Below are 16,076 nucleotides of genomic sequence, written 5' to 3'. Positions count from 1 at the left end.
TGAGAAGAGCCTCCAGAAAAAACAGGGGGGGGGATGGAAAGATTAGAAAACAAGATCAGATCAGACAAGCCCTGAGGCTATTCAGAAGTCAGAAAGCTGCTAATTACTCTGCAAAGAGCTGAGCTCCTGCAGTTTGCAAGATTTTGAGCTCTTGCCATGTGCAAGCTTTTGTAAATATAGTTAGATAAATGTTTGAGTGTCTTTTTTCTGGTGGCTGGGTCACATAATTAAACCCCTCAAGCCTTAAGGATCCTTTAGGACTGCCTCATTAAGAGAAACAGATTGAGGGTTTGTTTGTTTTTTTGCAAATAAATACTATCACTTGAAAATTAATAAATAAAAATATTATCTCTTTCTAGATTACCTTTTTAAAAAGTCTCCTAAAGCTAGGTAGATCCCAACAGAGTGTCATTTTAAAAAGTGGGTCCCAGTGCTAAAACATTTGAGAACCACTATCTTAGATTATGTAGTTGCATTCTAAGCAGCTGAATAGGTGGGGAGCTGAAGAGGGAGAGACCGTGGTTCCCCCATCCTCCTCCAGTACACTGGTTCCCAACCTGTGGTCCGGGGACCACAGGTGGTCCGCAAGATTCTGAGAAGTGGTCTGAGAGGTCTCAGGGGGAAAAAAATCACCTTTCCTTGAACAGCGAGACACTGGAAGTGATCAATCTCCCATGGACCAGCAAAGAGGGCGGAGAATGGACTGCCTACAGCCACAACCACTGAAGTGTCAGCTGTGGCTATGGGCAGGCCATTCTCTGTCCTTTCTGATAGACCAAGGGTTGGGAGACGGACCACCAGAGATGGCGGAGACCAGACTCTCCACAGCCACAAGTGGTCCATGCCAATTCCAATTTTTGCCTCAGTGGTCTGCGGGCTTCTAAAGGTTGGGAACCACTGCTCTAGTACCTCTGGAGAAAGAAGGGAACTGCTCTTGTCCCTATCTTGGTCATGCTCACTCTCAGCCAACTGGAATACTGATTGGGGCAGCTCTGTCAGCAGCAGGAAGAAGGTGGTGGCCAGACCCAGAGTGCAGGGCACCCCCCATCAGCTCACCACCTGTCCAACTCACTCAATGCAACCATTTTGGTAGATGTCATGGATGGGACAGCCCTAGGTGGGGGTACCCTCATGTTATCACATGGAGGTGCATTTGTGTGAAATAACACCCATAGGCCTTGCATCTCAGACCTTCATAGAGCGTTCTTCCTTGGAAATAAAGTATGCAGAATGCCAGTGATCATAACAGGATTTCCTGAGGTCATGTCTGACGGTGATTAGAGCAGTGATTTTCAACCAGTGTGCTGTGGCACATTGGTGTGCCGCGAATGGCTTGCAGGTGTGCCACAGGAGTTTGGGGAGGGTCATTTATTGATAGGGCCATTGGAGGATGTGAGCCCCCCCACTGGCAGTGTGGTGGGCCTTGCCAATTGTCAAAAGACTGATGGTGTGCCCTGACAATTTTAGCGCCTTGTCAGTGTGCCATGAGATGAAAAGGGCTAAAAATTGCTGGATTAGAGTGTGATAAAAACCCTGCTAGAATGACAGAGGCAGAAATAAGCAATTCTAGTAAGGCTGGAAAGCATAAGAGGCTAATTGGATCAGTGAAAATGGGGAGAATTTTCTTCTTGTGTGGGGGTTGCCATTCTGAAACCTCTTAATGCCGAGAGGACTTGAGAGGCAATTTAATTTGCTAACTGAACAAAATTGGATTCAGCAGATTTCATACCGCAAAGAGTACTTGTGGCTATCAGATTTATAAAGCAGCACACTGAAGGGTTATTCTTAGGACTTTTTTTGAGTGGTAGTGGTGGTGTTTGCCAGGCAGCTGGAACCCCTCTTGGCCGCCTATGAACAAAGGTGTCTTAGACATAGAATCAAGAAAAGAAGTGCAATCAATCTGTTCCAGTACATTGCACCTAAAGGCACATATTCTGCAACCTATCTAGTTTGGGGCACTTCTGCTGTTCTCTTTCCTTATACTGTTTGTGTGTTTTAGGAAGGGATTAGTAGCTCTCCTCACATTACTTAATACTTCTTGCCAAAAGCAGAGACAGAGAGAGAAGGCCATTTACTCAGCCTTCACAGGAATTTTTCAGAGCCGAAGAGCAGTTGGCAATCTTTGGCTGCAATTCTATACACACGTTCCTGGGAGCAAGCTCCACTGAACACAATGGGACTTACTTCTGAATAGACAGGCATAGGATTGCACCATTTGCTACTGCTACAGCTGCGGTTTTTAATGGGCACTGGAAAGAAAGAGACATTCAGAAACTTTTTATACCTTTAGTTTCTTCTCTGTTGTCAATAATAAACCTGTATGTGGGTTGAAAGGGGCTTCGTCTCTTCTAACTGGGGGACATGAGTTGGCAGCCTTAGCACTTAAATACACAAATATACACTGCTCAAAACAATAAAGGGAACACTTAAACAACACATCCGAGATCTGAATGAACGAAATATGCCTATTAAATACTTTGTTCCTGACATAGTTGAATGTGCTGACAACAAAATCACACAACAATCATCAATGGAAATCACATTTATCAACCCATGGAGGTGCCCGCATGGCTAACCAGCCAAGTTAGAGAGGCTGTGAAGGGCAAGGAAGCTTCCTTCCGTAAATGGAAGTCTTGCCCTAATGAGGAGAATAAAAAGGAACATAAACTGTGGCAAAAGAAATGTAAGAAGGTGATACTGGAGGCCAAGCGAGACTATGAGGAACGCATGGCCAGCAACATTAAGGGGAATAATAAAAGCTTCTTCAAATATGTTAGAAGCAGGAAACCCGGCAGAGAAGCAGTTGGCCCTCTGGATGGTGAGGGAGGGAAAGGGGAGATAAAAGGAGACTTAGAGATGGCAGAGAAATTAAATGAGTTCTTTGCATCTGTCTTCAAGGCAGAAGACCTCGGGCAGATACCGCTGCCCGAACGGCCCCTCCTGACCGAGGAGTTAAGTCAGATAGAGGTTAAAAGAGAAGATGTTTCAGACCTCATTGATAAATTAAAGATCAATAAGTCACCGGGCCCTGATGGCATCCACCCAAGAGTTATTAAGGAATTGAAGAATGAAGTTGCAGACCTCTTGACTAAGGTATGCAACTTGTCCCTCAAAACGGCCATGGTGCCAGAAGATTGGAGGATAGCAAATGTCACGCCTATTTTTAAAAAGGGAAAGAGGGGGGACCCGGGAAACTATAGGCTGGTCAGCCTAACATCCATACCGGGTAAGATGGTGGAATGCCTCATCAAAGATAGGATCTCAAAACACATAGACGAACAGGCCTTGCTGAGGGAGAGTCAGCATGGCTTCTGTAAGGGTAAGTCTTGCCTCACGAACCTTATAGAATTCTTTGAAAAGGTCAACAGGCATGTGGATGTGGGAGAACCCGTGGACATCATATATCTGGACTTTCAGAAGGCGTTTGACACGGTCCCTCACCAAAGACTACTGAAAAAACTCCACAGTCAGGGAATTAGAGGACAGGTCCTCTCGTGGATTGAGAACTGGTTGGAGGCCAGGAAGCAGAGAGTGGGTGTCAATGGGCAATTTTCACAATGGAGAGAGGTGAAAAGCGGTGTGCCCCAAGGATCTGTCCTGGGACCGGTGCTTTTCAACCTCTTCATAAATGACCTGGAGACAGGGTTGAGCAGTGAAGTGACTAAGTTTGCAGACGACACCAAACTTTTCCGAGTGGTGAAGACCAGAAGTGATTGTGAGGAGCTCCAGAAGGATCTCTCCAGACTGGCAGAATGGGCAGCAAAATGGCAGATGCGCTTCAATGTCAGTAAGTGTAAAGTCATGCACAGTGGGGCAAAAAATCAAAACTTTAGATATAGGTTGATGGGTTCTGAGCTGTCTGTGACAGATCAGGAGAGAGATCTTGGGGTGGTGGTGGATAGGTCGATGAAAGTGTCGACCCAATGTGCGGCGGCAGTGAAGAAGGCCAATGCTATGCTTGGGATCATTAGGAAGGGTATTGAGAACAAAACGGCTAGTATTATAATGCCGTTGTACAAATCGATGGTAAGGCCACACCTGGAGTATTGTGTCCAGTTCTGGTCGCCGCATCTCAAAAAAGACATAGTGGAAATGGAAAAGGTGCAAAAGAGAGCAACTAAGATGATTACGGGGCTGGGGCACCTTCCTTATGAGGAAAGGCTGCGGTGTTTGGGCCTCTTCAGCCTAGAAAAGAGACGCTTGAGGGGGGACATGATTGAGACATACAAAATTATGCAGGGGATGGACAGAGTGGATAGGGAGATGCTCTTTACACTCTCACATAATACCAGAACCAGGGGACATCCACTAAAATTGAGTGTTGGGCGGGTTAGGACAGACAAAAGAAAATATTTCTTTACTCAGCGTGTGGTCTGTCTGTGGAACTCCTTGCCACAGGATGTGGTGATGGCGTCTAGCCTAGACGCCTTTAAAAGGGGATTGGACAAGTTTCTGGAGGAAAAATCCATTATGGGGTACAAGCCATGATGTGTATGCGCAACCTCCTGATTTTAGAAATGGGTTATGTCAGAATGCCAGATGCAAGGGAGGGCACCAGGATGAGGTCTCTTGTTATCTGGTGTGCTCCCTGGGGCATTTGGTGGGCCGCTGTGAGATACAGGAAGCTGGACTAGATGGGCCTATGGCCTGATCCAGTGGGGCTGTTCTTATGTTCTTATGGGTTTGGTGTCATACTCAAAATTGAAGTGGAAAAACACACTACAGGCTGATCCAACTTTGATGTAATGTCCATAAAGCAAGTCAAAATGAGGCTCAGTAGTGTGTGTGGCCTCCACGTGCCTGTATGACCTCCCTACAACGCCTGGGCATGCTCCTGATGAGGTGGCAGATAGTCTCCTGAGGGATTGCCTCCCAGACCTGGACTAAAGCATCCGCCAACTCCTGGACAGTCTGTGGTGCAATGTGGCGCTGGTGGATGGAGCGAGACATGATGTCCCAGATGTGCCCAATTGGATTCAGGTCTGGGGAACGGGTGGGCCAGTCCATAGCATCAATGCCTTCATCTTGCAGGAACTGCTGACACACTCCAGCCACATGAGGTCTAGCATTGTCCTGCATTAGGAGGAACCCAGGGCCAACCGCGCCAGTATATGGTCTCACAAGGGGTCTGAGGATCTCAACTCGGTACCTAATGGCAGTCAGGCTACCTCTGGCGAGCACATGGAGGGCTGTGTGGCCCCCCCAAAGAAATGCCACCCCATACCATTACTGACCCACTGCCAAACCAGTCATGCTGGAGGATGTTGCAGGCAGCAGAACGTTCTCCCTGCCGTCTCCAGACTCTGTCACGTCTGTCACATGTGCTCAGTGTGAACCTGCTTTCATCTGTGAAGAGCACAGGGCGCCAGTGGCGAGGTTGCCAATCTTGGTGTTCTCTGGCAAATGCCAAACGTCCTGCACGGTGTCAGGCTGTCAGCACAACCCCCACCTGTGGATGTCGGGCCCTCATACCACCCTCATGGAGTCTGTTTCTGACCTTTTGAGCAGACACGTGCACATTTGTGGCCTGCTGCAGGTCATTTTGCAGGGCTCTGGCAGTGCTCCTCCTGTTCCTCCTGGCACGAAGGCGGAGGTAGCGGTCCTGATGCTGGGTTGTTGCCCTCCTATGGCCTCCTCCACATCTCCTGGTGTACTGGCCTGTCTCCTGGTAGCACCTCCATGCTCTGGACACTACACTGACAGACACAGCAAACCTTCTTGCCACAGCTTGCATTGATGTGCCATCCTGGATGAGCTGCACTACCTGAGCCACTTGTGTGGGTTGCAGACTCCGCCTCATGCTGCCACTAGAGTGACAGCACCACCAGCATTCAAAGGTCACCCAAACATCAGCCAGAAAGCATAGGGACTTCGAAGTGGTCTGTGGTCACCACCTGCAGAACCACTCCTTTATTGGGGGTGTCTTGTTACTTGCCTATGATTTCCACCTGTTGTCTACTCCATTTGTGCAACAGCATGTGAACTTGATTGTCAATCGGTGTGGCTTCCTAGGTGGACAGTTTGATTTCACAGAAGTGTGATTGACTTGGAGTGACATTGTGTTGTTTAAGTGTTCCCTTTATTGTTTTGAGCAGTGTATATTTGGATCCTGTTGAAGGAAAAGCAGTCAGGTGAGGTAACTTAAGGATACCTCTTGCCCTGTAGAAGATGTAGATGTAGATGTGCTCTGCATCTTACACGTAAACTAAGTCCATTGCTGTAGGAGATGTAGGTAAGCTGATGGGGGGCAAGTTTATTAATTATTAAGGTATGCTAATGGCAGAAGGTTGTGCTTGGTGTAGCCTAAATTGTCAGTATTTTTGTTTTGTTTTGAGCATCTTGCATCTAAAAGTTCTGTATTTGCTTTGGTACAAAAGATTTGAAATTCAGGCACCAGATGTATCCATAGTCAAATGTTGTGCTATGAGTAGCGCTGCTGTCTGAAGCCTGCCTGGCAGGCTTCAGATGCCCAAAATAAAATAAAATAACATCATAAAGCCAGAACAGAGTGGCCAAATTAGCAACCCAAACCGGAACAAAACAAGCAATGATTGAATTCCAAATAAAATTAAATCAAATCCAAACAATGGGCTCATTACCAAGGAAAATGAAACATAACTGGGTAGCCAGAGTCAGAAATATATCCTCAAGAATATTAATCAATGCCTTCTTGTCTGGCGAGATTTGATTCATGTGTATCAGGTGGAGTAACAAAGTGAAAATTCTCAAATGACTTTAACCATTTCAGGCCCAATGCTAACCAGCACTGGTGCAGTGGAGCCATTCGAGTCCACACTGTATCCAGTGCCGGGAAGGAGTAGCCTAGTGCAGCCTGGTAAGGTTGTCCCCTTACCTCAGGTAAAGCCCCAGTCTGTTCCATGAGGCTACTCAGATCTGTGCCTGCCAAATGGCCAGCACTAGTCTGGGAAGCCCCGTGTCAGGCTTTCAAGCCAACAGGAATAGGATTCAGCATGTGCTAGCATCACCAATCCCACCCCCATCCTGGCCCCCGTTTACTTCCATTTCTGTCCTCCTGCCCTGTTACACCACCCTCCCCCAGCCCCTGTTCTGCCTGGTGGGTGCTTACTTGCTCTAGTGGGCATGCAATCTGGATCCACAGCCAGCAGGAGGACTCAGGCCTTCTCGCTGGCTCTGCTTACCCACTAAGTGTCACAACGTACTTTACAGCATATTTGTGACACCCTAGGCTGGCGCAGTGGTCACGGCACAGGCGTAAACAAAGGACAGGATTGTGCCATTAGAAAAGCTGAAAGGGACCAAACCTTGCCTATAGAGAGCTACATGTTAGAGAGGAAGGTAGGCTAGAACCCATCTCCCTGATATAGCGTCTAGTTTCTATTGGTTGGAAACATTCACCTAAAGCAGGGGTGCTCAATAGGTGGATCGCGATCTACCGGTAGATCGCGAGGCAAAATGAGTAGATCGCGGAATGCCGACCCCCCCCCATTCAGGTGCCTCTGGGAGGAAATGCCGGGAGTAAGGCCCATTGTACTCAATGGGGCTTACTCCCAGGTAAGTGTGGCTAGGATTGCAGCCTCACAGCCTAATCCTAGGCATGTCTACTCAGGAGTAAGTCCTGTTGTACTCAGTGGGGCTCAAGGTACACCAACATACATTGTACACATAAATGTTATATGTTATGATGGCGCGAACATTGTAAAAAAAACTCTGGTAGATCTCCGGGCCTTGCTGGGTTTCAAAGTAGCTCTCGAGCCAAAAAAGTGTGAGCACCCCTGACCTAAAGTGAATACAGACCTTTTCACCCAGGGCTAAAGTGATACAGATCTTTTCACCCAGGGCTGCTAGCTAAGTGAGGCCAAAAATGGCAGCTTGGAAAAGAGTGGAGTTCCATACATGAGTTGTTTAGCATGGGCAGGCAGGGGCAGTGGAAAGAACCAGAAAGAGACCCATGCTTTCTCTTCTCTCAGATTTCTGGTTTCATTCATTTATTTAAAGCATTTCTATCTCAAAAAGTTTGAGGCAGCTTACAACAAATTTAAAGCAAAATGAAAAACTATAGCAAATGTATCATAAGAGCAATAAGGAAAAAAAAAAACCATTTCCAATTATTCCACCATCAGCTCTCAAGGCTGACAAATAAATTGAAAAACACACAACAATAAACAGCAGGTCTTAATGCATTCCTTAAAGGCATTCCTCAAGAAGGAATTCTTCCCTTAAAGGCATTCCTCAAGAAGTGGTCTCCACACAGGCAATTAAAGACCAGGAAGGAAGCACACAATCTCATCTCTTCAAGGAGATTATTCCATAATCACAGATGCACTTCTTTACACTGCACATGGATTCAACAACTCCTCTGTCAAGGGCACACAGCCCGTGTCTCTTGGTAACAATCTCAACAGGCAAACAGGTTCATAGAGGGAGAGACAATCTCTGCAGTGTGGTTTAGCATCAAAGTGCTGAACCTGGCTTGCCAGAAATCACCATGTTAATGCACCCTGTGGGCTGTCATTTGGTGTCCAGAGTTAAAGCTGGTATCAGGAGAAATTACAGCCTGCAGGCTGCCATGGCCAAGTAGCTTGTGGTAAGCACATGAAGTAGAGATTAGCATCCATGCTTTAAAGGCATTTCCACATCATTACACTCACCCTCTGCTGTGGAAAGTGAATCACTGGTTGCAGACACAAGTGCCAAAGTAAACAGCAGCAGCTGGAGATCCATACCTCTGGATTCTGCAACTGTAAAAAGAGACAATTATAAAAAGCTCTTTATAGCAGACACTTGAAAGATGTAAAGGCTGTTTTACCTGTTTGCCGGTTTATTGGATTTCTGGATGGAGTTAAGCCAAATATTTACAAAGAAAGCCAATTATAATAAAAGTTATGGCCTTGTAAAGTTTCACAGTGTATTACATTGTAAGAGACAACGAACCCTACTCTTGTGTAGCAAATAACTGAAGGCAATGAAGAATTTTCAGGACATTTATCTGTTTTACACCAGTATTAATTATCATGAGTTTCACAAAATAAGCCTGAGGATTGTAGTTTTGTAAGGATGCCAAGAAGTGTCCATTTCTCCTTCAATTACAGCTCCCTGGAGAGTTGGATTGACTATTATATCAATTTAAATATGTAGGATACATACCACTCACTTATGTTAAGGTCAAACCACATGTTCATGGGAGTGTGTCTACTAACCAAAAGCACTTCTTTTTCTAAAACAAGCAGCCCTGGGGGGGGGGGGTCATGTACAATCATGGCACATGGGGAGGGGGAAGTTAACTTTTTTCCTACTTTGGAAGCAATTCCAGTAGGGAAATGGCAAAAGGGGAAAGAGTTAACCTCCCCACCCCTGTGCACTGTGATCCCAAGCAGGATTGCCCCTGCCTGTCCATGGACATGTTTTCTGAGAAAAGGGGAGATGCTCCCATGAGTGCTTGACCCTCAGAGAATCAGAATATAATGGGTTCAACAGAACCAATGGTTGTCAAAAGTATCTAACTTTGACTCAATGGTTCCCATGTGTCTCCCGACCCAATCTTTTGGGAGTGAAAGAAATTAATTTAGAATAAATTGGGGTTATTGTGACTGGGATGACTCAGCAGAAAAGAAAGACACTCTCTCCATGCTCCAGTGTACTTTATCAACTGCTGACAGTGTATGGCAGTGGTTAGGGCATTGGCCTTAGACTTGGGTTTGTCTCTCCACTCAGCCATGACATTCACTGGCTGGTCTTGAGACAGCCACTACCTCTCTGTCTAACATTCCTTGAAATGCCATCATTGGAATGAAATGGGTCTCTCTGCCCTGAGATCTTTGGAAGACAGCTAAGATACGAATGTTCTAACAAGGTAAGAGACATATGGTAACTGTCTTACAATCTCTTATAGGGTGAAAGACAGTATAAGCATGTAAAAATAAATAAAATTCTATTAAAAGTTCCAGGACTTAGTCCACCCACTCAAACTCAGATGCTGACTTAAGCATCTTGAAATGAGACTTCCCGAGCTATTGAATGTTTATGAATATCTGATTTCCTTAGATGTTTAAAAACTGGCAGTACAGAAGGCCTAGAGAGAAACAAGACAGCTGGCAGAGAAGGAAAAATCAACACAGTACAATCAACACACTAGCTGATGGATTAATTCTGTGTGCAGGGATGACATGTGATGTGTATAGCCTCTGCTACTGAGTTAGTGCAAATAAATGAGTGCAAATTTTGTGGATTTCCTTGTGCAGCGTAACTAGTTACAGCATAACTAGGGGATCAAAACTAACAGAACACAGGTTTATAAATTATTTCATTTGTACCATTTTCCTAGGAAGAAGACTTTTATGCTGTCCTTGCAATATATTTATGCATTCCTTTTGAACGACATCATGGCAATATTTGTAATGCCAAAAAAAAAAAAAGTGTCTCACTTCTGTCCTTGCATAACAAAATGCACATAGATTTCCACACAACAGGGCCGGCTTTGAAGGCTTTCCTTCACCCGATGGAAACGAGACAGAACTGCTCGCCAACTGGAATGCATTAAGTCCCTCCACAAACCTCCACAGTTGCAAAAAGGGCTCAGGCCTCACAGCTATTCCTCTCCCACAGCTGAGAGCAGAGGCCAGCCTGACTAACCAATGGTAAATGGGCAAGTGCCAGCAGTGAAAGAATTTTCCTCATTATCCCAAACTCTGCAGGGCTTAAACAGATACACAAAATCACTTGTATGCAGAACCAAAGCCTTCAACATTTCATTGCGCATACATAACTTCTGACTACCCTCCAGTCACATTAAGTGTCAATGCAGTTGTGCCAATGGGGTGTGCGCTGCTTCCTGCAGTGGGAAGCATTCACGGAAGCCTCCTCAAGGTAAAGGATCATTTGTTCCCTTATCACGGGGCTGCATTTTGGCTGCATCAGTGCTGGAATGTTGGATAGGATTGGGCCCTAAGTTGCCCAATTGTTGGACTACTGGTCCATCTTAGCACAGCATTGTCTCTTCTCACTGGAAGCAGCTCTCCCAGGATTCAAGATAAGTCTTTCCAGCACCACCTGAGATCCATATGGGTGGAAATATGAGGAAACGAATGTCAGTTCTCACGTCACTGATAAACCCTAGCCATTCCTTTGTATTACTATGTCTGGAAGCAGATTCCAAGCCAAAACAAAAAGTAATGGTACAATTGGAAGCATAATCTATTTGTATCAATGGTAGATAAAACACAAAAAATGTGTGCTGGCGCAAAGCTTTTCTTGGTACAATACTGGATTGAGCACTAACAAGTCTGAACACATGGCTGTTCTGGCATTCCACAGAAACTGCTCACATTAATGTCTGAATTATCAGATTAAAGTCTGCTAAATAGGGCCCGATCCAGAACAATCAGTGCTGGTCCAGCACTGGTGTTGAGGGTCACAAACCTGCCATAAAGCATATCACAACACTACTGCTGGCTCAGTGCAAGCACTGGCTCAGTGCAAGTCTGCACTGAGTCAGTGCCTGGCAGAAGAGAGTGAGGACTGCTGCCCAGAGCTCCAGGTGTGTGCTGGGTGGCAGATGGGTAAGTTGGGGTGAGGGGAGGCAGAAGCCCATGGCAAGGGACGGGTCAGGAGGTGGGCGGGACCGGCAGAGGCTCTGCTCCTCTGGATCAATAGCCCCACATTGGGCTTCTCAGTCCAACATGGGGCTGCTTTACTCTGAACCGGCTAAACAGCAGGTGCAGAGTCGAGGAACCCCATTGCGGGTCTTCTTACCTTATCCCCCGAGGAGATATCGGGAGCTGCCAGCATCCATAAAATGCAGTGGCAGCAATTTTGGTGCCACTGCAACCCTGGGCACCGGGTAGCTCAGGATTGGGCTGCCCAGCACTAGGAAAGAAGAAAACGCAGCCAGGCATTTCCAATAGGGAGCTGTGACTGCAGTCAACCTGTGGACCAAGGGCAGATGCAAAAATGGGGCACATTAAAGGTTACTAGAACCTTTAAAGATTAGTGCATTAGCAAACCTGCCACACTGTTATTTTTAGGCACGAAATTATCATCTATGGGATGCCTTTTGCGATACGATTACACAGAACAGCGGCACCAACCTCTCTCTATTATAAATAGGATGCCCCTTTTTTGAACAGACTGAAAGACAGCCAGCCAGATGCTTCGCTCACCTAATGCCATGATTCCCATCTGCAGAAAGTGTACACTGCACTTTGGCCGTCTCTCTTTGTACTACAACCAGTATTCTACCCAGCACACAAATTTAGGGCTTCACTTATATCTTACTTGCAGTAGTGTGTTTTTTCTCCTCAATAATTTGTTATTTTACTGGAAAGCAACCTTGGAGGCTGCAAGTGAGAAGCTGAAAAACGGAAGTCAGTCTACTCAAGCTGGTCCCGTCCCGTCCCCCCCCCCCCCCCCCGGAGACAAAGCTATAAAGATCAGTCACTTTTCCTCTTAGATGTGGGAAAGCAGCTGCAGGCAGTGGCGTCACTAGGGTTCGCATCACCCGGTGCGGGATGCCATGCTGTGGGCGGGGCAACAACCCAGGTGGTGGGCGTGGTGATGTACCATCACTTCGCCCCCACTGGTTTTTTGGCTGTACCTTTTGATAGAACAAAGATAGAACACATTCTGCATGAAATTACGCATTGATTGATATATAACATGATGGTATTATTCCTCCAAACTGTGATTTTAGTGATTTTGGTCCCTAGTGGTGTCACACACACACACACCCTGGATGTCAACTTACTAACACCTTATTGCAGCAGTTCTCAAACTTTTAGCACTGGGACCCACTTTTTAGAATGACAATCTGTCCAAGACCCACCAGAAGTGATGTCATGGTGGAAGTGACATCATCAGGCAAATTAAAATAAATAAGTATAAATAATTAAAGTAAAGCAAATAATTAAATAAGCCAAAGCCAGCCATGTTCCAAGTGAATTTCCTCTGCAGCCTGCCTGCAATAACAACTTAAGAACTTCTATTTAAACCAGATCATTGTCAGGATCCATCTGGCTTTGCAAGTTTCAAAAAGGTTCACCTTATCAGCTGAAGCCTCTGTTTTGATCCTTTTTAGTGGGGGGGAGGCTGCCTTCTGGAGCACTTGTTTAGCTCCAGGTGCATTGGATCAGGACCATTCTGGTAGCCTTGCACTCTCCTTCACCTGATCTTCCACACCAGCCAAGGCACATTTGCTTACTCACAAGTAAACACAACCGTGACGCTTAGTTTCGCTTTCCAGAGAGCTCAATACATTCATCTGCTTGGAGGGAGGGACTTCCTTCTCAGGTGTTTTTTGGGGCTGCATTCATTGGATCAGGACTATTCTGGTGTCATTGGATCCCTCTCTGCCTGCCCTTTCCGATGCACTAAGGCAAGTCCACCTACTCGCGACTAAATGTGCAATACGACTCACTTTCACTTTCCATAGGGATCCATGCATTTTTTGTTCTCCAGTTTTTTGGCCATAACTTTTGATAGAAAGGAGATATTTTGCTCTGGGTTTTTGCATTGCATTCCACTCAAAATTCCACATCCAATGGTATATAATACGATGGGGTTACTCCTAACCACCGTGATTTTAGTGTGTCACCCCCCAGTGTGTGTCACCCCCCTGTGCGTGTCACCCGGTGCGGCCCGCACCCCCCTAGCGACGCCACTGGCTGCAGGGGTGGGAATTTTGACTGGATAAATGGCTGAAAGGAGAAGAAATAAGCAGTCTCTCCCTCATTGAGGAAGAGGTCACATCAATCACATCAAGCCTGCTTTTCCATAAAAATAGATTTAAAGGGGACAAAACAAACTACATGTATATATAATAGCCCTTATTTTGCATAGCAAAGTGGGAAACAACCAGTGCAATTACATGAGTATGTATTGTATTTATATATGTGTTATATTTACTCAGAAATAAATCTCACACTTGAGACTTGCTCTCAAGTAAGGCACACAGAACTGCAGCCTCTATCTGCACTTTATCATTGTCCTTACAACAAAACGGGCTGATCAGGTTTCATTGACTAGGCTCTGTATTAAGACATGTACAGTTCAAATCAGGATACTATGAGATTAATAGGAAGTAAAACTATTTTACCTCTATGGGTGGCAAAGTATGACTCCCAAAGTACACATGGTGACTCTGTCATTAAGAGATGACCTTACAAGTGGAAGTGTCTCTTCTTCCCCTCCCCTTTTTAAAAGGCTTATCTGATACAGATCAGAACCATGGTGTCTGTAGTAGGAGAGTATAGGCATTTCCGGGGCAAACATCCACTTAGGCAGCCTTAGGCAGCACAAAAGAAAAGTCAACCCCCTCCCCACATGCTTTGGTTCCAATCCACATCCTTAGGCTACTTTTTATGACCAAGGAGACACTTCCAGTTTTAAGCTGGTCTCTCAACAACAAGCTTAACATGATGATGTGCAGTTTGACAACTGAGAACTTTTTTTAAAGCCAAAGGAGGGATAGAAGCTGCTCTGACTCTCCCCTGCAATTACCTTCACCCCCACCAGCGCATTTGTACCATCTTAAGAAAGATGGGGGTGCGATAGTCCTTGAGATCAGGCTCAGGGGCAGCTACGGGAACCCACAGATCCCTTCCCTGGGCTCCTCTGTTTCTTGGCCCTCATCTCACTGTTGGATGACTGGTAGCTGCCATTTTAATTTCCCAGAAAGTCTGTCACATAGCATTAGGACACAATATCCCCTGATGCCACCATTTTCCCAACAAAATGTCCTACAGCAGCGGTTCTCAATCTTTTTGGTCTCCAGAGCCCTTTACACTTCTAAAAGAAACCTTTGGGTGTCCTACTGGTGCATGCACGGACGCTCAGAGACCACAAGAGCTGGAACAGGAGCGAACTGAGGAAGAAGAGCCACAAACAGGGGAGGTGGAATGGACAGACAAGCAAACCAGGCAGGCGGTAGACTGTGGTCACTTATGGTATGCTCATGGACACCCTGAGGGAACCCCAGGCTCCTAGGAGCACACTTTGAGAAATGTGGCCCTAGAGTATTGTGGGAATTGGTGACTGCCAGGTACATTTATGCTGAAAGTGCTGCTGCTGCCCATTGCCACTGCTGCCAGGAAAGTCTGCCAGGAGCCGCCCACCTAGATGGAGACTCACAAAGGGCACTTTGTATAGGGCCCCCATAAAACTGGAGCTAGCTGTGTTTGAGTGTTAAATAATTTCTTATACGTTATTAGGGCAACTGCGGAAGAATTCGTCAAACAGTTACACAATTAGTTTTCGTGACTTTCAAATCAGACCCATACGGTTTTGCCTTCTTGCTGGTTTCTGATTTCATTTGGCGTCTGCTCTAGGAAACGTTAACTTTTAATTTTATGAGTGCATTAAAGATTTACATAAAGAAATGAGCAACGGAGTCCAGAATATTTGTCTCTGGGAGAGGCCTCTGCTGGGACTGTCAGGGAAATGGTTTATTAACACCCTAGGCATGTCTGGGTATTGACTGGGCCAGAGCAGCTGTGTCTGCTTCTTGGCAATATGCCTGGGCCAGGCTTCAGCCAGGCACAGTTAAAACCTGAAGGTGAAGCAGAGCATAGAGGCTGGATTGAGATGCAAAGCCAACACAGGGTTCCAAACTCCTTAAAGAAAACATTCTAGTGCTCAGGCAGGATCACAGAAAAGACTTTGTTCATGTACAGGGTGACCAGATGTCATAACCGCAAAAGAGGACAAGGCACCCAAAATGTAGGGCAACCAAGAAAAATGGACATGCCAAAATAAAAGCTAAAAACGCTTGTATATTGATTTTGTGTGGTTAATTTTAAACACTATATTTCTTTTTATTAAATTTAAAACATAATTTACTACATATAATTTATTAATTACAAGAAGGGTATGCATTGCCTGCAGGGGCCCACACACAGGGAAAAGGAGAACATTTAAGTTCTTTTCCAGGACACAAGGCTAACAAAGAGAACATGTCATAGAAAAAAGAGGCTATCTGGTCATCTGTTCACGTGGCACCAGATAATACCAAGTCCCCTGCTACCTAGGAAAAGAATCCACTCCTTATAACAGACAACTGCAGATTACAAACCAGTCCAGACCAGAGCAGTGCTACAAACATAAAC

The 16,076-nt window shown here is 45.7% G+C and overlaps 1 protein-coding gene across 2 annotated transcripts in view; it reads right to left on the bottom strand.

The window, feature by feature from the left end:
* Positions 1-16,076, bottom strand: part of GHR (growth hormone receptor) — a 163,271-nt gene that overhangs the window by 77,128 nt on the left and 70,067 nt on the right. For both annotated transcript variants that reach the window (XM_066615146.1, XM_066615145.1), the window contains exon 2: positions 8,631-8,720. In XM_066615146.1, coding sequence (XP_066471243.1) covers positions 8,631-8,720 — 90 coding nt within the window. The remainder of the gene's footprint in view (positions 1-8,630; positions 8,721-16,076) is intronic.

This window comes from Tiliqua scincoides, chromosome 2 (assembly GCF_035046505.1).
Source record: "Tiliqua scincoides isolate rTilSci1 chromosome 2, rTilSci1.hap2, whole genome shotgun sequence".
Lineage (NCBI taxonomy): Eukaryota > Metazoa > Chordata > Lepidosauria > Squamata > Scincidae > Tiliqua > Tiliqua scincoides.
This window is presented reverse-complemented; position numbering and strand designations above follow the sequence as displayed.